This window comes from Ceratotherium simum, chromosome 16 (assembly GCF_057802395.1).
Source record: "Ceratotherium simum simum isolate JZ-2026a chromosome 16, ASM5780239v1, whole genome shotgun sequence".
NCBI lineage: Eukaryota > Metazoa > Chordata > Mammalia > Perissodactyla > Rhinocerotidae > Ceratotherium > Ceratotherium simum.
The window spans coordinates 21,352,621-21,376,011 of record NC_141915.1 but is presented as its reverse complement, the minus strand read 5'-3'; the positions used below and the strand labels follow the sequence as shown (position 1 = coordinate 21,376,011).

The 23,391-nt window shown below is 37.1% G+C and overlaps 1 protein-coding gene across 6 annotated transcripts; it reads right to left on the bottom strand.

Annotated features, from left to right (window-relative positions):
- Positions 1-1,119: 1,119 nt before the first annotated feature.
- On the bottom strand, positions 1,120-23,097 carry ZNF207 (zinc finger protein 207). 6 transcript variants are annotated; one of them, XM_014796374.2, is made up of 12 exons: positions 22,934-23,097; positions 21,271-21,397; positions 16,477-16,615; positions 15,351-15,521; positions 15,146-15,221; positions 14,596-14,643; positions 13,447-13,517; positions 10,598-10,755; positions 9,077-9,169; positions 7,792-8,034; positions 6,736-6,895; positions 1,120-6,393 (listed from the first exon to the last, which is right to left on the bottom strand). In XM_014796374.2, exons 1-12 carry the CDS (start codon positions 22,972-22,974, stop codon positions 6,233-6,235), a joined length of 1,488 nt encoding a protein of 495 aa, XP_014651860.1. In that variant the 5' UTR covers positions 22,975-23,097; the 3' UTR covers positions 1,120-6,232. The 6 variants fall into 6 exon arrangements, with proteins under 6 accessions (XP_014651860.1, XP_004441946.1, XP_014651865.1 ...); XM_004441889.2 differs by having other exon boundaries at positions 15,351-15,518; XM_014796379.2 differs by lacking the exon at positions 9,077-9,169.
- Between the last annotated feature and the right edge of the window lie 294 nt (positions 23,098-23,391).

Sequence of the window (23,391 nt, the reverse complement as noted above, 5' to 3'; positions counted from 1 at the left end):
GGGCTTTGGGGGGTGGGGGGGAAGGAGGAGGATTGGCAATAGATGTTAGCTCAGAGCCGGTCTTCCTCAGCAAAAAGAGGAGGATTAGCACGGATGTTAGCTCAGGGCTGATCTTCCTCAAAAACAAAAACAAAAAACCCCAGACATAGTAAGAATGCCACAGGGTTTGGAAAATTCCAATAAAGGACTTCACCTTTTTACCAACACAGCATTACAAAAACCCCTGGCCAAACACACAGAACATTACTGAAGCTGTGCCGTTGCCTTATCACAACTTTACACACCATTACAGCATTTAGAATTAATGGGTAGGGTTCAAGTAATCAATGGTTAAAATAGTTTACTCACATGTATCTTCTCTGTAGTTAATTTGATCAAAATTAAACCACTTACACAAACATATTCTCATAATATAGCTGGTGATTATATGCCTCCTAAAGAACCTAACCATGAACCAGTCTTGATTTGTAATACAGTGTTCAATTTGCTTCAAATAGAAATAGTTCAAATTAGCTTCAGTGAAGATCTCCTTTAGGTCTCCAATTTCTGCCTTAATACGACTTCTACATCTGCTTAGTAAAATAAAAATATTTCCCCCTGAGAATACATGAGATTAATTCAACAGGTTTAAAGAGAGATGATTCAAAAATTTCAAACTAATGTCGTTTCAAGTTACGGTTGGGAAGAAAAATGAAAAGTTCTTCCTTTTTCATTGCCAAATTACATAAGAATGTATAGAGCCCAGAACAAAAAAAAAAACCATGCTTATAAAAAGCAATTCTCTTCTGAGCCTTACTGAAGAAATCTAGTTTCTTAAAAATGCTTTCAAATTTATTTCCCAACTAAAATGCCAAGAACATGAAAACACTAGGAAAAGTTGGAGATATTTAAAGTAGTAGGGAACAAACTCAAGTTCTGCTTTCTCCATTTCCTATGCATTAGTCTGAATTAGATTCATAATAAAGGATGCCTAAGGGCCAAGATATTAAAAGCACAGCTCTGAAAATGCAACATTAATTACAAAATTGTGAATATCCACTATGTGCATGACACCATATACATCATCATTAACCTAAGTGCTTCTTATTTTGCCAAGAAATATCACACAGAAGAGTTAGATGATTTCTACGCTAAAAAACAAAAGATTATTTATTAAAATGATTCAGATGACAGAAAATAAAATACTGAGAGAGGGAAAAAAAAGAGTAACCTTCACTAATATTTAAGTCATGAGATAGCTAGCAGAAGTGTTAATTGGGATAATGCTTACTTACAAAAATCTGCCCTATAATCAATAGTCTTATAACTGAATCCCTCATTTTAGAAGACTTTTCCATAAAAGTTACAGTAAGAGAAAATGGTTTCATTTTGGAATAACATACAAAGATTATTCAATATTAGGTAGGTAAATACCACCTTTTTAAAAAGACATACCTGATTTATACACAATTTTAGGATACATGTTTAATATTATTTTTAATCCTCTAACCAATACAAGTGTCAGTTTACTCCAACAAAATTTTATCTCTGTTAAGAAGTGACTTCAACGTTTCCTTTCATTTACCAAGTTTTACCAGTGGACATAACAGATACCCAAAAGTTATGTAATTGTCAAAATCATATTTGAGTCACAGAACTAGAGATATCAAAGAAACTACATCTTAAATTAGGTATCTCTATCACCTTCAACAAATTATGCCACCCTTAAAAACTCCCTCCCACCTCCAGTACTCAAGTATGTAAGAACCTATTTCAGTTATAATTATTTCAATTATCACTATTAGAATTAGGTCAAGCAGCTTCACTCTTAAACATTTCAGTATATTAGGGGACAGTGGGTGCAACAGAAAAGGTGCAATTACTGAGTAGGTTATAAAATATCCCAATGGAATATTTTTGTTGTGACAAAATTCTTTGTTCAAACATTAAAATCTTTTTTCCATGATTCAGTTTCAGAGAAAAGCATATGTTCTAATCAAACAGGTGAAAATGTAGAATTTACTTAGTGCATCTTTTTTATGTTTCCAAGAATTAAAACCACAAAGAAACACAATCTCAGTTTCCTAAATGTTGTACTATACGTTAATTGTCACTGTTGTTCAGAGGAAACTGCTATCTGAATAGAACGGTGGCTTAAACACAGGAAAAAACAAAAATAATCCAGGTTTGTTTTGGCTCTCTTCGGTTTCCTTTTTACCCCCTACAACATACACACTTTTCTCATCAGATAAAAGCAAATTTTAGTTGGAAACAAACGTGGCTACTTCTCATGTGTGCATACTGCATAAAATATTGTTCAGTAAGGCTGAAAAAGAACCTCAAAATCATTTCAAAACCATAGGTTTAATACACTAACTTTACCACATGATCCAATTTCAGTTTGGCTACCTGAAAATTAGTAATCTAGCCACTAGCCACTGTCGGGTGTGTAATACCCAAATTCTTTTATTATCTCAAATGTGTTGTGTATACACACACATACCACACACACACAACCTTCCCACTCTTCCCAGGGCTCTACATTAACATTTGCTCTAATGTGGTGAGGTTTGAAAATATCAAAAATTACAAGCATTTCCAGATGACCTTTCAACCTTAATGGTGAATGCATAACTTTGGGATTAAGAAAGCAGATTTCAGTATCCAGTGGCATTTCTAATGATTAAACTTATCCTTGAAGTTAAATTTAATAGTTTGAGGAGAAAATAACACATAAGATTTTCCTAAAAGTGAAAGCGGAAAATTTGAATCAAACATTTCATGCCTCCAAATCAAGAATGTCAAATTTTGTCAATTTACTGAAGTTCAATATAGTAATACCGAGGCTGTCCAATATTATGTAACACAAAGTAAATTACATAAAATTATATATAAAATACTTTTTTGATTTATTAACACCACAGTCAAACGTGAATATTAATATAGAGCCTTCTCTGCCAAAAGAGTATAAAAATCCTAAGTTTAATTAAATTTAGGGGCCTTCACCAAACTTGCTGCAAGTTTGGGGACATAAATATCCAACAGCCATAAAGCTGTGAAAGCCCCTACAAGGAATAAAATAAATCCCACTTGCCTCAGACTGAACAGGGCAACACTGAGACTCAGCCTCAGCCTGTCCTATGGCAGGGCTATAGGAAGAAGAAAATTTTAATTTTAGAAAAACATTACCCAATTAATTTAAAAGACATGCATTAAAAAAAAAATCCCAATGATCAAGCAAGCAAAAGAAAAAAAGCAGCTATTTTTTCTAAAAAACTACTGTTAACTATAATTCCATTCTGAGCCCATACTTATGTTGTTGGGGATCTCCCCCCAGATAACTATGTTTAAGCTGAGTTTAACCTCAATATGTAACTTGATCAGTGGACCAGGAGTACACTAAGAGTATTTTCCCCATTCCTAATGGTAAATGTGTGAGCGATCACTAAAACGGTTAAGTATTCAAATCAAATGATAATTCCAGCAGCCACTCAAAACTTGATCCTCACCTGCTGGTCTTGTTATTGTCATACAGTAGTAAAATCTATACAATAGAAACTAGTGCCAGACAAAATGTTTAAGTCGTTTTTGTTTTCTTTACAAAAGGTGATATAGTAGTGGATTTAAGGTAGAGCCAAAGCCGGCAGCCCCATTAATCTTACAACTTCCTTAATGATGGCAATCACAATGCCTGCCTGAATATATCAAATCTCAGAAGTTGTCTTCTCTGAGGGCAGTTGATGTCTACTTCGACTCAACTTCATCTATTATTTAAGGAAGCACAAGTAAGAGTTATTTCAATGTAATTTGTTCCACTCACGATTTAACCACACTATGGACCCCAGAAGCAGTTAGGTAAATGGTATTTTCTAGAAGCTTAATTATGCTCTGATGCATGCACAAATTACACTTTCAATATACCAAATGGGCACCACCTGAGCCATATACCTACAAAACACAAGAGATGTGCTTGTTTTTTAAGTGCCATGCATAACACTTTGAATTAACTTTTAATAAGAATTCTATCACTTATTTAATACTAATAATATCTTCTCTCTTCAGATCTGGGAAAGTAACAAACCTTGATATAAAAATAAGTTCTCTTTGCATTAAATGCAAATGAAGCTTTGCACAACTTCTGAAAACATCACTAACCCATTTGTAGTTTGCTGATAAGCCTGTACATGAAATGCTTGAGACATCTGGTTTGGGAGAACACTTCCTATCTAATCATTCTAAATTTAATCATGCCATGTTTACCTTAAATATTTTCAACACAGGTTTTTCCTTGGCAGTATGATAAATGTGCTGCCAAATCTAAGAAGAGTATGTTAATTCCAAAACTATTTAGGTAGGCAGGCATTTGGTGGAGAAAGGGGAATGGGGCTTGGCTGCTGGCAGAAGGAAGAAATGCATTCTTGGTGACACATGGATGCTGCCTTTTCAAGCTACAGAATTTTTAGATCCTCAATGGTACCACAACACAGGAGTTATAAAACCAGTGGAGCAAAATATCAGATTTAAAATAGCATTCAGCTTTATAATACTTGCAATGTTTTGTTTACATGAATGACTTTTACTTGCCACTTAAATACAGACTTTTTTATGATGGTTAAAACATTTTTCAATATTTTCCTACAAGGTTAAACCTTGTTTTTTTAAAGAAAACTTCGCATTTCATGTCTTATATCTACACCTTCACATCAAGGTTATAAAGAAATGTTACCATTTTCTTAGAAGTCTAAACTTTATATTGAGGAAAAACTCAACTTGAGTTCATTATATTAATAATTACACTTTGTACAGGTCATTTGATACTTAAATAACCATAAAACTACTCTGGCAAAAGTAAAGATCAAATGGACGTCAGAAAGAGATCAACAAGAGCTATTATTATAAGAGACTTGCCAATACAAGATACTGAATAACAGCAGTCATCTCTACAGAAAAGTTCTCCATAGGAACACAGTAACACTTAAATTTCCAAGGATGAAAATGTTAACAGCAAAGCCATTTAGGCTTAATAATAACAGAAGCTAGCCATCTAATCAAAGAAATAATGTAATCTTCCAAGAACATAAAAGTTAAAAATTTTGAATCCATCTGTTAACCATCCTAACACAGGCATTTACATCCTCGGCATTACACAGAACATATACCAACCCATTAACAGCACAAAAAGCTATTACTGCATGCACCTAAGCTTCTAGAAGTTTGCACCTTGAAAAGCTTCTGTGGTCCACACAGTACTGTAGTCTCAAAAATAATCAGAAGGAAATGAATGAATGGGTCTGGCACTAGGCTCTAAACATCGTCAGCAGGAAGGAGGGAATATTAAGATTTACATTTTAAATATCTGACATGTAACATGTATTGACACCAAGGGGGTGGTGAGGTGACACAATATAAAGATTTCATACCCATTATGTAATGACTCATGTATCTAAATGTTTCTGTCAACTGAAGCACTAACATACAATTCTATATATACTGTCCAGTTTAAAACATGCAGCTAAGAACAACCTACAATTCAAAGACAGAATCCAGTGATATATCAAAACTGCATTGGTAACTCTGAATTTTATTATGTGGACATCTACTGTGGCATGCATCTGTACAAACCTTTCAGGCAGTGGTCCACAGCTGGGTTATGAATAAAAAGGCATAAATTTTTCTCTTATTTTATTACAATGAAGTTTAACAGTACAGAAAAGTCACATGACCTTGGTGGGTCAGATTTCTTAAACCCTGCAACATGAGGAACTCTAAATACATTAAATATTGTTACACATTTCAGACTTCCAATGTACAGGTACTTGGAAACAGTTACAGCCCTCACCAAGCTAGGTTGGGGACATGAAGTCCAACAGCATCTGAAATGCTGTGAAGGCATAACTTTACAAATAGCAACGTAAGCTTACAGAACTTGCCTTTATTAAGGTGGTATGTTCATGTAATTCCAGCGCCTTCACAATATAACGAACCAAATTTACTATACTTCACTTCTAAAAACCTAGATGAAACATGAAAAAGAAGCCATACAGTATAAATTGCAACTTCAGGAAAAGTTCCTGCTTTATTATTCCAAATAATTTTTCCCATGTAAAATAAATGTCCAATAGTTCCTGGTATGTGGGAAGATAATGTTTGTTAAAGTCACAATGAAGCCTTATTGACGGAAGCTTGGCTATATAAACAGCACAAGTTGAGAAAAGGTTTAATCTCCAAACCTATTAGATTGGATGAAGTAAGATCAGTAACGGCCACCTTGCGACATTACAGGAGGTCTCATTCCCATCGGAGGTCGAGGAGGCCCACCTTGGTAAGGCGGCACCATTGGCGGTCCCTGCCCATATGGCGGCATAGCACTAGGAAGGTAACCTGGCATGCCTTGATGATGACCACCATACTGACCTAAAAAAAACATTCAAGAAACAAAAAATACATTGAGTTGGACTATATTTTGTACTTTTAAATACAATATATTTTGCAGATAAATTTACCATTTTATGTGTATACAGTCATGCGTCACTTAACAACGGGGATACGTTCTGAGAAATACGTCATTAGGCAATGTCGTCATCATGCACACATCATAGAGCGTACTTACACAGACCTAGATGGTACAGCCTACTATACACCTAGGCTATGTGGTACTAATCTTATGGGACCACGGTCAAATATGCAGTCCGTTGTTATGTGGCACACGACTACTCAAAAATCCACTAAATATAATAAACATAAAAAGAGGAATACCATGAGGCGGCATCGGGGGTCTCATTCCTTGTTGCTGTGGGATGCCTGGCTGTGGTGGCATCATACCTCCAATTGGTCCAACTGGTGGATTACCGATGGGAGCCTGTCCTGGTCGAGGAAGATTACGTTGATATTTAGGTAACTGTGCCCTTCTCTCCTCCTAGGAATATAAATAAGCACAATATTAAACACTTGAATGCAATGAGATTCATTAAGCATAAGGCAAGCATCTAAAATCTTATTTATAAAGTAATTTTTTTTCAATGTACCCTTACTTCCCAACCAACTACTTTTGCCCCACAAACCACTCCAACTACTTAAAATCTCGATGCCTTAAGAAAACTTCACCTATTTTTATATTTGAAGCATCTTAACAACTTTCCAGGAATTTAAATTGCTTCAGTAAGAAACTGTCTAGTGAAGGGGCCAGCCTAGTTGCGCAAGTGGTTAGGTGTGCACGCTCCACTTGGGCGGCCCAGGGTTCAAGGGTTCAGATCCTGGGCGCGCACTGACGCCACCACTTGTCAAGCCATGCTGTGGTGGCATCCCATATAAAGTAGAAGAAGATGGGCACAGATGTTAGCCCAGGGCCAATCTTCCTCAGTAAAACAAAGAGGAGGACTGCCATGGGATGTTAGCTCAGGGCTGATCTTCCTCACCAAAAAAAAAAAAAAAAAGAAAGAAAGAAAGAAATTGTCTAGTGAAGAAGGTATATGGGCTTTGAGGGATCTGCAGATTCTACCTCACACTTAACTGTTTCTTCAATTAATTTATGCAAATCTATGTCAAAAATGATTTTTAAGAGAGTAAAAACCCAACTTTACTGTCTTCTTTTAGAAATAGTCTGGAGGGGAAGGGGAGGGAATGTATCTAAGAGCAAAACATGCAATATTCACTTTATTTCGTGGTTCTTAATAATCAGAATGGTAACAGCCACTTGGTAAGCATTAAATCAGATCATAAGACCGTCAGTGTACACTAACAGTTTTCAAATGGACAACTTGCTACAATGATAGTCAATCAAACTCTGCTAGTAAAAACCCGTAAACAACTTACCAGTGATATATCCTCATCTGGATGGATCAACTTACTGGTTGCACTGGTTGTTGTAAGTGTAGCAGGCTTACTTGTTATTGAAGCTGCTGGCTTAGCTGCAGTGCTATTTGTTGTACTAGTGGTTGAAGCTGTAGACTGTGTATAAGCAGGGAACGTAGGCTTTGGGGGTTCTGTAGTTGTTGCAGGGGTACTATTTAAGGGCTTGAAATCTGTACCAACAGGTCCTTGCACAGCTGCCTGAGCCTGTAAAACACGATCTTTCATCAACCAAACTTCAAAACCCAAAATTGTTGAGTATATCTACTACCAATTTACTTAAAACTAAGATACCAACATTTAAGAAAGGATCAAACTTTAAATGAAATTAAAACAAAGTTAACATGATAAATGCTCCACAAAATTTAGGACAACATATAGAAATATCAAAAGATGCTGAACCAAAGTCACATCCAAAACACAGCAGTGGTAACAAGAAACAAATAAGACTACATATATAACTTCTCAGATGTCATCTACCTCCTCACCAAAAGTTACTTAATTTACAAAGCTTTGTATTTATTCCAGATCGATGAAATCTAGTATCATAAAGCGGAATAGCATATGTTCTATTTTTACTATTCTAAACTAGTTGTTTAAAGTAATGAATCTACCAAGCAGCTAAAAAAAAAAAAAAAAGTTAGAAATTACAGAATACAAACGTCTGGATAAATTCCAGTTACTAAGCATTAACATGAACAGTTAATATCAATGGTGACACATTAAAGGTATGTCCTTCAGAGTTATTCTTTATATAGTAATACAAGGCCCTCTGAATTAACAATGGCTGGATGATTATCATGGACAAGAGAGTTTGGTAGGATCTTTCAAGTAAAAAGTTACCAGTAATAAATGTGTTACTTTTCATAATACCAAACATCTGAAACGTAGACTAGGCCAACTTTAGCATTAAATGCAGAGCACTAAATTTCCTTACATTATATGTGATGCATTAGATTAAACAGCATAAATCAAAATAGCTTAATCATGCATCAGGCTAACCATTGGCCACTACAACGCATTTACTGCTTACATGCTTTTAACCCTTTAGAACCATAGAAGTTTGGGGCATATATTTTTCTAATAGTATGACATCAAATTTTCAAATACCATTGATTTATATACCATTAATTTCACTTTAAAAAAAATTAAACATAATATATTTTTGGGAAAAGATTTAGTTTTAAGGGTCCAAAGGGTTAAGTTATAAAGCCATTTTAACAATTTTAAACTGCAACTTCCTGCGTACTTGTGCTGTGCTAGGAAACAGAGCTTTAGAAGATGCAGACAGACTTTCTGAATTGGATGAAGCTGTACTTGAGCTTGTTACAGGTGTCCCCATCTGTAGCATAAAAGAAAGGAAACAATGAAAAGTCTCCAAACAAATGGGTGAAAATAAGCCATGTGGTAGACTTTTTTAGTATAGATTGCATCTTTGTAAACGCAAAATATAATGCAATCAAATCTGATTTATTTAAAGAGGCAAGCAATTAATGAATTTAAGATATACGAAGTGACAGTATGAGCCTCAAAAAAAAAATTTTTAATTCTACACCAATAAATCTAGTTAACCACAGTTTCTTTTAAAAAACCCAATGTTGTTTTGTACTGAGATTTTAAAAATAACTTCAAGTAAAAATAAGGATGCATTATTACTGACACTTCAATCCAATTCTCTAACAATAACTCTACAAAAGATTTTTGCCAAAAGTTTAACATCTCCCAATAAACAAAATCCCCACACACCTTCAAGGGCATTTAAGATAATGCTTTTTAATTTAGCAACCACAAACAGAAAAAAGAACTGAAAAAAGAAAACATCTAAGGGATAATTTTAAAGTGAAAAAGAGGGGCGGGCCCAGTGGCGTAGCCGTTAAGTTCACGCATTCCGCTTCGGCCTGGGGTTCGCCAGTTGTGATCCTGGGCTCGGACCTACTCACAGCTCATCAAGCCATGCTGAGGCAGCGTCCCACGTAGAGGAGCTACAACTCTATAACTATGATACACAACTATGTATGGGGGCTTTGGGGAGAAAGAAGAAAAAAGGAGGAAGATGGGCAACAGATGTCAGCACAGGGCCAATCTTCCTCAAAAAAAGTCTGTTAAAGTGAAAAAGAAAGGACACACATCCTAATTCTTATTCATTCTGAATGAATTAAATACATTTACTTAATTCTGAATGAAACTGGAAAAGAAAAAAAAAAAAAAAAAAGGAACAAACATTATACGCATTATATAACAGAAGCATCTTTCCCTTCTGAGTTCTGAAAAGACCAGACCGGTAGGAAATGTAAGTGTGACTAGGTCAAAAGCCATTAAATGATGCCCTTCCAGCAAGAGCGCAGCATTGTAGTTTGTCACTGTTCTAGACTAGAGGAAGAGCCCAACAAATCATTTGCTAAGATCTTAGGATTTTCATCTTTGGCTTTGGTTTCATTCTACTCATAGTTCAACAGGTAAAGGAGGATCTCAAAACATTACCATGAATAAGTATCAAAAATTAAATTTTCATTTCTAACTAAAACTAAGACTAACCAGAGTTCACAGCTATGAAAAAAACATCATACTACACTATCTCTGGCTCCAGCCAATCTTTTATGAGTAGAGGAAATCAATGTGGGCAAACATGGAAGAAAATAGGCTACTTCTTAGTATATTTAATACATTAAAAAGATTTTTTAAATTTACTTATGACAATTTCAAAGGTTTCTGTAAACAACTGCTTTACCTTTAATTTTAAGTGCACTCCTTTTCAGGAATTTCACCTTACCTGTCCAGCACTGGGGAAAAGAGGCTTAGTAACTGGAGGCTGCGGAGCAGGAACTGTTGCTGTTGGTGCAGGTGGTCTATTAAGAATACCTGGTGCTGCAACAGCCTGTGCTTGAGTCATTGGAGGAATTCCAGGACGTGGAACAGGAGGGGGCATACCTGTAGAGAAGAAATGTTACGGGGGACCCAGTTGTTGAAACATTTAGTTCATAAAGAATATTTTTCCAAAACTTTGCTGTTAAAATATACCATATTAAAAATGCTTCTGTACTATAAAATTACTAATGATTGCTGAACTAATGAAGTCCAAGGAAATTAGGCATTTGCCCCTTGGAACAATCTTGCCTCAAATTTTCTATGCCTTGGTATCTCTCTAGAATTTTGGGAAGTGAAAGATATCACTAAAGACTCTGCATATGGGCAAAGCAGTAATTAAGCTTACTGATATCACTGATTTAGCAAACTCTGAAACATATAAGAGAATTATTTCAATCATCTAACAGATAGATGTTCTCTGAACTCTAATGCAAATTACAGTAAAAACTTTGGTAAGTCATACACCCAGAACAATTTTCCCAGAAAACTAAGTTAATTCCTTTAAATCCTTTAAATAAATTTTCCTAAAATGCATCACTAGTGCTTTCTTTCAACTTCCTCAAAACTTTTACCGACTTCACAGTATCAAATGAACATCCGTTACTATTCTATACTCCTTTAAATGCCTAAATTATCTCAGAGCATAATGTATGTGGAGTTGTTGCCTAAAATTAATGGCTGCACTGGCAATGGTTCAAATTTTGCTTCTGCTTTATTTTTCCTGTGTCTTTTTACACCAACTATCACTTGAGTACTTCTACATCTGCTATGGATTGCAAACCAAACTTGCTAGGATCAAGTATAAAAAGTAAGGCAACCAATCCAGGGAGGCTCATGAAAAAGGCCTCTTATTTGGGGCACACTAATTGGCTAACCAAATCCCTTTCCCTACATTATAGGCTAAAGGCCAAGATACAGTCATGCCTCACTTAATGACAAGGACACATTCTGAGAAATTCGCTGTTGTGAGAACATCAAAGAGTGAAGTGAAGGGGAACAAAATTTGCTACCCCAAAACGTGTCGTCTCTAACATGAGGATTATTTTAGGCTGATGATTTTTAAGAAAAAAAAGACTCAAAGTTTTTCCTGTTACCTCCCCCTCAATTGCCTAAAAGAATTCAGATTAAAAAAATCTGTCTCAGGAAGCAAGCCATCACTTTAGCACAACATGAACTAGGTGGTAAACAGCGAGGACTGAGAAAAGCCTGTTTGTTAGGCTCCCCTGTATTCTCCTGTTTCTGCATGGCCAAACACCTGTTTTCCAAATGTTTGCTCCTTTTTACCTACCTGTAAATTGCCTTTCTTCCCTTTCAAGTCCCTGACTCCCCCCACCCACAACATCATATTTTGTCTTTAGCTGAGGATGCTATTTAAGCTGAGGGCTTCAGCCATTTTAGCAAATTACTGGGTTTTCCTGGGTTTCTCCTTTGTATATATGTTATTAAACTTTTGTCTGTTTTTCTTCTGTTAATCTGTCCCATGTCAATTTAATTTTTAGACCAGCCAAAAGAACCTAGAAGGGTGGAGAAAAATTTCTTCCTCCTCTACAGTACTTACACAAACCTAGAGGGTATAGCCTACTACACACCTAGGCTATATGGTACTAAATCTTATGGTATCACTGTCATTGACTGAAATGTCACTATGCAGCACACAACTGTACTTCATTTTCCAGGCTCCCTCTCAGCTAGAGGGTCCATTAACCTATTTCTGGCCATGATATGTAAGGGGCTAAGGAGCTTCTGGGAAAGTTATTTTGCTCCCCAAAAGAAAAAAAAGGACAGCACATTACTGTTGACACCCTTTCTTGCCTGTGTCATCTTGTAACCACTGAGTGACATGTCTGAGGGATAAAAGCTAAAGTTAGCAAACGGGAAACTTTAAAAAGCATGGGTTCTTGATATCACAGAGCCACTGAATCTACCACTTTTCTTTTTCTTGAGTGAGATGATAAATGCCTACATTGTGTAATACAGTTTGTTGGATTTTTCTATTACTTGCTAAGAGTCTCCATTACTCAGCTAAAATATTCCTAACGAATACAATCACTCTTAAGTATATGAGCTTCAATGCACAGACCACTCATCTTGGCTGCTTTGAAGCCTACTCTTCTTACTGTCTATTTCAAAACTCAAAAAAAGGGTCCATTATGACACTTCTCACAATAATTTTCTTTTATTTTTTGGTGAGGAAGATGGTCCCTGAGCTAACATCCGCGCCAATCTTCCTCTGCTTTGTACATGGGATGCTGCCATGGCATGGCTTGATGAGTGGTGCACAGGTCTGCGCCCAGGATCTGAACCCATGAACCCCGGGCCCCACTGAAGTGGGGCATGCACACTTAACGACTATGCCACCAGGCCGGCCCCCTCACAGTACTTTTAAAAAGAAGTCATCAACTTACGAAAATTTAAAAACTACATCGCAACAATGCCCACATGGGCCGGCCCCGTGGCTTAGCGGTTAAGTGCACGCGCTCCGCTGCTGGCGGCCCGGGTTCGGATCCCGGCCGCGCACCGACGTATTGCTTCTCCGGCCATGCTGAGGCCACGGCCCACAGACAGCAACTAGAAGGATGTGCAACTATGACATACAACTATCTACTGGGGCTTTGGGGGGAAAAATAAATAAATAAATAAAATTATATATATATAAAAAAACAACAAAACAATGCCCACAAACCTATTGTCTAAAATACTTCAGAATAAAGTATGCCAGTCCTATTAAAAAGGCAATTGTCCAACATTTCGTACCTGGTGGCATACCAGGCATCAGAGGTGGTATTCCTGGTCCAGGTGGCATCATTCCACCCATTGGCATCATTCTATTAGAAAGCAAATTTCAAGAAACAACTGAAGTTAATTAACAGTATAAACCACTAGAAAATATTCTGGCTAAAGCCTGAAACAATAGCTATAAGATTTGAATTTGACCCCTAATATCGAAATCAATCAAATCAACCAGGCTGAAAAAACACACAACACACTACAACAATCCTATCAATATAAATCCTCTTAAGACCAGCAAACTCTTGGGTTTACCAGTAAAAGGGGGAAAAAATTTCAGTCTCTGTTGACAAAACATCTTAATACACGTAAAGTTGTTGAGAACAAATATCATACTCTCCTTACTATAGACAAGAGGCCCCATATAAAATGTGTGTGATTGGAAAGCAAAATCACCTTTTGTCTCACTTGTAAAATATCTACACAGAATATAAATAAAAAAGAAGAAATCTCTATTTTAGAGTCATCAGATTTTTCACAAGGAAAATATTGAATGTACACTGTGGAGTAAGATTTTTTTTGAAGGGGCAATGAAAAAGTACCATGAAAATTAAAGATAGTCAAGAGTAAACTCAGATTGCCCAATTTTTATTTAGAATAGCTACCTAACACTAAACTATGACTTAAAAACATAACCCATATTTATTTTCCTTCCCCTAAAAGAGCTCACCTTCAAATATCAGTGTTCAATTCACTTTAAAAATGACAAGTTTGTCAATTTGTGATTTAGGACTTTTATCAGAGGATAAAGTTCCCTATATAGATTTCATTAGAAGAAAATTCAATTACCTTCTACAATAACAAAGCAGGTAATTTGGCAAAATATATACCTTTCTTAAATACCAACCCTTTTTACTAAGTCCCATTACTTTTAGCAGTTTGGGGAAAATAGCTGCATATTTAAAAAATGATTTATATGGGTCTATTACTATTTCCTCACAGATGTTTTATTTCCCTCCTTTAAGAGATCTGTGTCAATCACCTTGTAAATTTTAGAAGTTTTAGTGAGGAAGGTTAGAAAATTTCTGAAGTCAACTGGATAGATACCATTAAACACACAAAAAAAATGACATTATGATTATACCTCCTGAATTACATTATGAATGAGATGCTTACATGTTTTCACCGCAAAATGACTGGGTGTATTTTCTCTGATGATGCAATCTGTGAAAATGTATGACAAAATCAAAATCTAACTGTGATTTTCAAAATACAGTGGGAAAGTGTACTGTATACCTCTCACATCCAACAATATTTAAGTAAAAGTGATGGGCACGAGCACCTCATATTCATTTTAGTTCTTGATGATTTGACAAATAAATCATTTACAGAGTTTGCTTCTTGTCACAACTACAAAGTGTCATGGACAGTTCCAAACCTCAGAAACTCAACTCTATAACCAACTACTTTAATTACATCAGATGCAATTGAAGCAGATGGCTGCCTACAAACATCCTAAAACCCCAAAATCTATTCTCTTCAGAGGCAAATTTATATTCCTTAAATTTATTGGTAGACCCCCTTATGAGACAAATTTAATATTTATAGAGCCCATACCTTTTAGAAGCAAAGAAATGCAAAGTAACATTTAATTCAAATAACACCCAAGTTGAAAAAGATCATTACTAGGCACAAGCTCACAAGCCAATTAAAAGAGTTTTCTTACCCAGGTGGCATGCCTGGCATAACTGGTGGCATTCCTGGCATCAGAGGAGGAACACCTGGCATTAATGGAGGTATGCCTATAAACAAGAATTTCAACCAAAAAATCACAAATTAATATTACAGGGTTAGGAGGAAGAATTTAATACTTCTACACTACATCAATAAAGTCCTAAGAATGTTAAACTGTAAGAAACTTTATGTGCTACCTGGAGGCATTCCCGGTGCTCCCGGAACTGGTGGTAGGCCTGGCTGTGCCATTGGGGGGATATAACCTTGTTGAGGTTGAACAGGCTGTGGTTGAAATGAAGTTGAAGCTGCAGAGTCATCATCATCATACTCATCAGAATCATCTTGTTGTTTCTTTTTTTGACTCTCTGCTAAAACAGTCTTAATTAATTTTTCCCATAGAGTAAAAAAACAAAAACTAAGCAAGTTTAAGATATTCGACATTTAAAAAAATCATTTCAGTGCAATGAGCTGAGATTTTTCCAGAAAAACTCAGTTAATACTGTTCTTTACCCTTCAAATGTGTTTTCAATCTATATTAAGCAAAGGTTAACATCCTTTCCCTCACCAATGACAACTAAAAACAATTATCCTAAGTCAAGTTTTATTTTAAAAAACAGCTTTCTAGTCCATCTCAAAAGGTAAACTATGGCAAAGAGGTCTGACACCCTCCTATAATGCTTTTCAAACCAAAAAATTTCATAGGTAATAGATAATAGCTTCTATCATCTGGATAGTACATGGTTTCAAATTCCAAGTTAAATAATAGTACTAAAAAAAAAAATTTACAATTAGGCTTACATAAATCAAAACAAGCTGCCTTCATTTTAAAACGCCTCAATATTTACTAATTCCACTTGGAATTCAATTATGAATAAAAATACATAATAAAATGTTTGGAATGACCCAAATGGTATTCATATATACAAATCAAATATACAACTTTATAAACATAAGACAAGGGCCGGCCCCGTGGCTTAGCGGTTAAGTGCGTGCTCTCCGCTGCCGGCGGCCCGGGTTCGGATCCCGGGTGCGCACCGAGGCACCACTCCTCCAGCCATGCTGAGGCCGCATCCCACATACAGCAACTAGAAGGATGTGCAGCTATGACAGACAACTATGTACTGGGGCTTTGGGGGAAAAATAAATAAATAAAATCTTTAAAAAAAAAATAAATAAATAAACATAAGACAAAAAAAAGTAGAGCTCAAAACTGGAATTCTGAATAAATCTAACATCTACCATTAAATTTATACTTGAAAGTAGTAGTAATACTCTCACTCGTGAAGCTGTATTAAGAAAAAAAGCATACACCTTAATATTTACCTTGCGTTTTCTGTTCAAGAAGTCGTCTTCTTTCATCCATGTCTTTTTCTGGAATACCTTCCATACCATATATTTCTAACTCTATGTCTGTTCTCCCAGGTATTGCATTTGGTACAGCATCTATTGTCTCTTTATGCACCTAACATTTAAAAAACAAAACAAAACTTCCATCAGATACACAGAAGTGCTTCATACAAGTTTTCTAAAAAGCAATTTCAAATTACTCAGAGACCACTTAGTACAATGGTTAAGAATGACTGCTTCTATGATGAGACTATCTGGATTCAATTCCCAATTTCGCTGCTTACTAGCTATGTGAGATTGGATGAATCCTTTGCCTCAGTTTACTTCACCTATGTAGTAGTACCTAACTTACAGGGTCGTTTTTAGGATTAAATAAAATAGTATATATGAAAAGCACTTGGCAGGATGTCTAACACCTAATAAGGGCTCAGAAACATTATTTCAAGTTCACCATATAATCTGGCTTGAATTATCAGCAATGAACTAACAGCCCTACTCAATTCAGAGAAATGTCAAGTCTGAATTAAGTAAAGCTTATGCAACAGTCTTATTAATCAGTATAAAGTAAATTTTCCAAAAATGTATTTTGAGACAAACCTGTTGTTACAAACTACAAGTGACATTTACAATTAGCATTACCCATAACTAATGAGTTACTTGAGGCCACAATAGTGATCCTGTCACTCTCTGAACGTATATGGTAGGTCACAAAGATGAAAAATTTTTTTTTTCATGAGAAGATCAGCCCTGTGCTAACATCTACCAATCCTCCTTTTTTTTTTTTTTTTTTTTTTTGCTGAGGAAGACTGGCCCTGGGCTAACATCTATGCCCATCTTCCTCCACTTTATATGGGACGCCGCCACAGCATGGCTTGACAAGCAGAGTGTCGGTGCACACCAGGGATCCAAACTGGCGAACCCCGGGCCACCGCAGCGGAGTTCGAGCATTTAACCACTGCACCACCAGGCCAGACCCAAAAGAAATTCTTAAGAGGCATTATTGTGAAACACTGGGAATCTAGGACTTTTTTTTCACTGTATGGTTTTTGCTAGATCAAACGTTTCAACCCTCAAACGTGGGCAACTTTTGCCAATATGGCAAAACCCTTGTCAGTCTCGACTTCTTCAGCAAAAGGCATTAACTTAGGCTAAAGGCTGTCCAAGTATGTTGCCTAAGCCTATCAGCATCACCAGTAAGCTTATCAGAAATGCAAATTCTCAGTCCCCACCTGCGCTCTACTGAATCAGTAACTCTTAGGTGGGGCCAGAAATCTGTGTTTTAACAAGTCCTCCAGGTGGTTCTGATGCATGCACAAGCTTGAGAACCAGGGATTTAGGCTAATGACTTGAATGTATTTATCCGTAATGCTCAATTTTTCTTTCCTCCCAAGACACTTTTATGTAAGAATAGAAAGGTAATTAAAGAAAGCTAAGTGCTTTCTTCTTAGACATGTAGCTCAAAGATTTTAAACAAAGGCATGCCATTGTTAATTAATTAATCTTAATTTATCTTAATTTCTGATTAATCTTCAACAGCTGTTCCTTATTGTGACTAAACGATCCATGAATAAAGCTATTCAACAAGCAACTTAATCACCGTTTCCTAAGTTTTTTGGAGTGTTATCATTCTTGATAAATGCAGATAAAGTTATCTCATATGTTCTTTAAAGAAATACAGTTACATTCACAAACACAATAACTAGTCTTTACTACATTTCTAAGTGATAAGGGCAAGAATAAATATATTAATTAAAAGATGTCAGAAAGAGGAGAAAAATAACGATTTACTTAAAATCCTCCCAACATTATGGTACAGCCAGAATTAGATTTCTTAGAATCTTGCCTAGTAGAAATTAGTATGGTCTTGGTTGAAAAGACAGGAGCAAGTATTGATGTGAACCTTCTAAATCACTAATATCCTAGATTTATCATCTATAAAATGAGAGGATATGTCTGATTTAACTGTCATGTCTATGTCCCAGGTTGCTGTGAAATTACAGTAAGACTACATAAATAGAAGCACTTAGTCAATTAAAGATGTTACTAAGAGTTTGTCAACTAATCTCCTCCTAGCTTCCACTCCTTTTCTCTGCTCTTCTCTATAGTACAACTCCTTGAAAGAGTGCTTCTACTTTCTCTCTTGAAAGCACTCCAACCAGGCTTTCATCCTCATCATTATAGGAAATCACTCTTGGCAAGTGACCAATGACCTCCATACTTTGATTAATCCAATCTCAATCCTATTCTTACTTGACCTATCACTAACTCGCTCCTTGAAACACTTCAGTTGGCTTCCAGGGCACTCCTCTCTTGGTTTTCCTATCTTTTCTATTTCCTTGAAGGGTTTCTTTTAATCTTCTGACCTCCAAATGCTGGGAGTGGCCCAAGCCAGAGCCCTTGAACATCTTTTCTATCTATAGTCTACTCCCTTGGAAGAAAGAACATCTAATGTCATGGCTTAAAATAGCTATCCTTATCCTGTATCTTTCCAAATTTCTTTTTTTTTTAACCATTTTATTTATTTTTTCCCCCAAAGCCCCAGTAGATAGTTGTATGTCATAGCTGCACATCCTTCTAGTTGCTGTACGTGGGACGCGGCCTCAGCATGTCCGGAAAAGCGGGGCGTCGGTGCGCGCCCGCGATCCGAACCCAGGCCGCCAGCAGCGGAGTGCGCGCACTTAACCGCTAAGCCAGGGGACCGGCCCTCTTTCCAAATTTCTATCTCCAGCTGCAACCTCTCCAAACTCGAGACTTGTAGATCCAACTGCTTATATGACACCTCCATCTGGATATCCAATAGACTTTCTCAAAACTAACATAAAATGATTTTGATATTGTCCATCCCCAAGCCGACTTTTCCTGCAGCTTTCCACATCTCAGCATACGGTAACTCATTTTTCACACTGCTCAGGCCAAACACCTTCAGATCATCCTAACTCCTCACTTTCTCTCATACTCCACATCTAATTCATGAGCAAATTCTGGTCTCTGTCACCATCACCTCTTGCCTGGAATATTCCAGTCTCCTAAGTGGTCTCACTGCTCTCTGCAGTCTATTCTCCACCCTGAAGCCAGAATGATCCTTTAAAAAAGTGTACCAGAGCATGTTACATCTTTATTCAAATCTCACATTTCATTCAGAATTAAAATGGCCTAGAATAGCCTGCAAGCCCTCCTACATAAAGTAACAGTGCTGCCCTTTCCTTTTCCTTCAATATAGGAGAATGCTCCTGATGTGAGGACCTTTCATTTGCTGTTCCCTGGAAGCTCTCCCTTGCTTCCTTTGAGATCTCTGCTCAGATGTCAAGCGTCTCATTCAGGCCTTTCCTGAATATCTCATGGTCTTCCCTATGCCCCCCACCTAGTTTTAGTTTTCTCTATCACTTATTACCATAAAACAAACTAAATATTTACAGGTTACTTTCTTCCACAATATAAATCTACCCTCCACAATGGTGATTTTGATTTATTCACTGCTGTATACTCAGTGCCTAAAACGCTGTCTAGTACAGTGCTGTCTCATATAGAAACTTCCTGTAATAAATGATAATGTTCTGTATCTGTACTATCCAATAGAATAGCTATCCACCAGCCACACATGGCTACTGAGCACTAGAAATGTGCCTATAATGTGGTGGAAGAATTGAATTGTTAATTTTTAAATTAATTTTCCTTCAAATAGCCACATGTAACTAGTGACTGCCACAGTACAAAGTTGCCGGTCTAGGGCCGGCCCGGTGGCTTAGCGGTTAAGTGCGTGCGCTCCGCTGCAGGCGGCCGGGGTTCGGATCCCGGGCGTGCACCGACGCACAGCTTCTCCAGCCATGCTGAGGCCGTGTCCCACATACAGCAACTAGAAGGATGTGCAGCTATGACATACAACTATCTACTGGGGCTTTGGGGAGAAATAAAATAAATAAATAAAATCTTTAAAAAAAAAAAAAAAGTTGCCGGTCTAGCATGTAGTAGGTTCTCAATTATTTCTGAATGGATATTAAATTGCTGTTATAGTGACATAACTGAAGTGAAAAGAATCTATATAAACTTATTTTTAAACTTGGGGAAGCAACGTTTTGTTTTAATTTACCTCCCTGCCTCCTACCAACAGTAGTTTCCAATGAGTAGGGATTTGCTCATCTCACATCTCTCTAGGGTCCAATTAAGCAAAAATTCAGGCAGCTCTAGGATTGGCAAAAGTAGAAGAAATAACGTTGAAGGAGACATAAAGGTACTCATTAGATTTTTTAAAACTATAAATTACAAAGCTCTCTCTACCTAATAGTGAAAGGACTCAAGAAACCTAGAAACTATTAAATGAAACACAATGCTCCAAGAGAGCCGCGGAATAAATTGTTGAAATAAGCCTAGCCCCAGGCAACAGACTATACAAATCCCTCAAATGGCAGTAACACAGCTAATTATGTATTAATTCTTATGGAATTAGAATTGGTCAGACTGCCCACAACTTAAATCACTGATTCCTGTTCTCTAACCCAAGTACTGAGCAGATATTTTATGATCTCAATCTGTCACCAATCTAAGACGAAAGATATCAATAAATACCAATATAAACTCTCTTTAAACGTAAAAAATCAATTGTTTAACTTGATGGCTAAAAAGAACAATTTTTTTTAAGCTGACTGGCCATCTTATTTGATCTTTTGCAATAAGCAAAAAAAACTCCACAGCTGTCAAAGAAATTCCAGATTTCTTTTTCATGTTTCCAAACTACAAGGGAGCAAAAATTAAATATGAAAAAAGAATCCTTACCTGCATGCAATGAATAGCTAAACCAGGTCCTGTGTACAATTTCTTATGACATATATGGCATTTAAAATGCTTTGCTTTTTGGTGCTGTATAAGGATCTTCTCATCATCAAAATCTCTATTACAATACCTGATCAATATTGTTAAGGTACAAATATAGCACAAAAATGACACTGTCCATAAAGAAAAATGTCTTATGACGAAAGAATAGGAGTAACAATAAAATGAGAGAACAGCTAAAACCAAAGATACTCCATAGAAAATCTGCTTTTGATATTTATTATACAATTAAGGATTAACTTGCCATGTAATTTTAATATTTTCAATTTTCTGGAAGCTGGTAACATCTCTTCACCACCCCTAAACAAATACACCTCAGTAATCAGAAATATAGTTTTGTCAGCTTCTTGCGTTTAACAGATTTACGCGAAACTAACTTTTCTTTTGTTCAATATGTCAACGTTTACAAACGCACACTGAAGAACGGACGAGTTCAACGTTAAAAAAAAAAAAAATCCCCAAGTTTCTGTCAAGACTGAATTTCAAGATAGAATTAATTCATTAGATGGAAAATAAAAATAATCAAATTTACCTAATACTTAGAATGTACCTAATTAGGAATTATCTAACTGAAGAATTTACCTAACACTTAGAATTTAAGAATATTTTTAATATTATTTAGACTCTAAGAATAAGTTCATAGTGAACGACACAATTTCGTATGAACAATCCATAGAGTTGTTCACAGTTCCGCACGAATTTATGCTGCCAAGGAATGTATTTAAACTTGAAGACGAGTTACATTTTCAAACAACCTGAGACTTCTTCTCTCACTAGTCAGATTTTCCTAAAAGCACATCACAAAATTCGTCACCGGTTTTCAACTATTATAAATACATGCAGTTCTGTAACAAACCGGTTTCAGACACAAAACATTATAAATAAAGTCAATTTTAACATCAAGTCCATAAACGCTTCCGGAAAAAGTATTAACCGCACGCCACGTTGTACTAAGTAACAGGAGGCATTTTTTTCAGTCTTACAAAGCTAGGTAATAGGTACAAGAAACTCCACCCTGTACGAGACGGATTCTTGAAGATTAAGGCGCCAGCGGGCGAGACGCGGAAGCCAGTTCTTCCCGTCACCCCCGCAAAAAAAAAAAAAAAAAAAGGTCCGAAATCAGGGTTGACTAACCTAAGCCTTTACTAAACCACCGATTCCACCAAAAAAAAAGAAAAAAAACACACACAGAAAAAGTGGGTGACTGACTCTGGAAGCTCTTCCCCAATCCTCCAGAGTCAATCAGCGTATTATACTCGAAGAAAGTCCCTTTGTTGAATCATCACCAGAACAAGGAGCGTGGCGGAGCAGTCCTTAGAGGACACTGTCCTTGGTGCAGGGGCCCGGGTCGCCTCCCAATGGGGCAACACTCGAACCAAAGCAAACTCCTCCTGAGTCACGGAGTCCCACGACCCAAAACTGCCAGAACCTCTCGCCCTTGGGACCCTATTTTCCGAGAAGCCTTCCCAAATCCGACTCCAGCCACCAAGCCGCCCACCCCGAGGCCTAGATCCCAGACGCTCTCCGCCATTGGCCAAAGCCAGGCCTCCCAGTCAACACCAACCGGCGCCCCCGCTCGGCCTCGACTTCAACCGACAAAGGATACCAGCACCACGGCTTGAGCTGCTTCTTCTTCTTGCGACCCATAACCGCGCTCTACCGACAAAGGAAAAGGGAAGAGAAAACTAGCAGGAAAAACAAAGAGAAAAATCCCTCGCTCTTCAGACCCAACCGCCACCACCGCGTCCCACAGGAAACAGACACAAAATGGCCGACGCCCTCGTTCGCTGCTCTGCCTCCCGTCAGGCACTGCGGCTGGAGGCGGTGCCAGCCCGAGGAGAGTCACATGACGCAGGCCTCCGCCCTGAGTGGGTGGAGATTCGCGGCCGCTGAGGGGCGGCCGCCATGTTGTCCGCGTAAGCTGTCCTCGTGTTTGCTGGCTGTGCCTGCTGATCTCGTTGTCTTTCGTGTGTAAGGATGCCGGCGACCTAGGTGCGCCGAGACACTCCCGAATTGAAGGAAAAATAAAAAACCTGAAAAGATTACCAGCGTAATTAAGGGCAG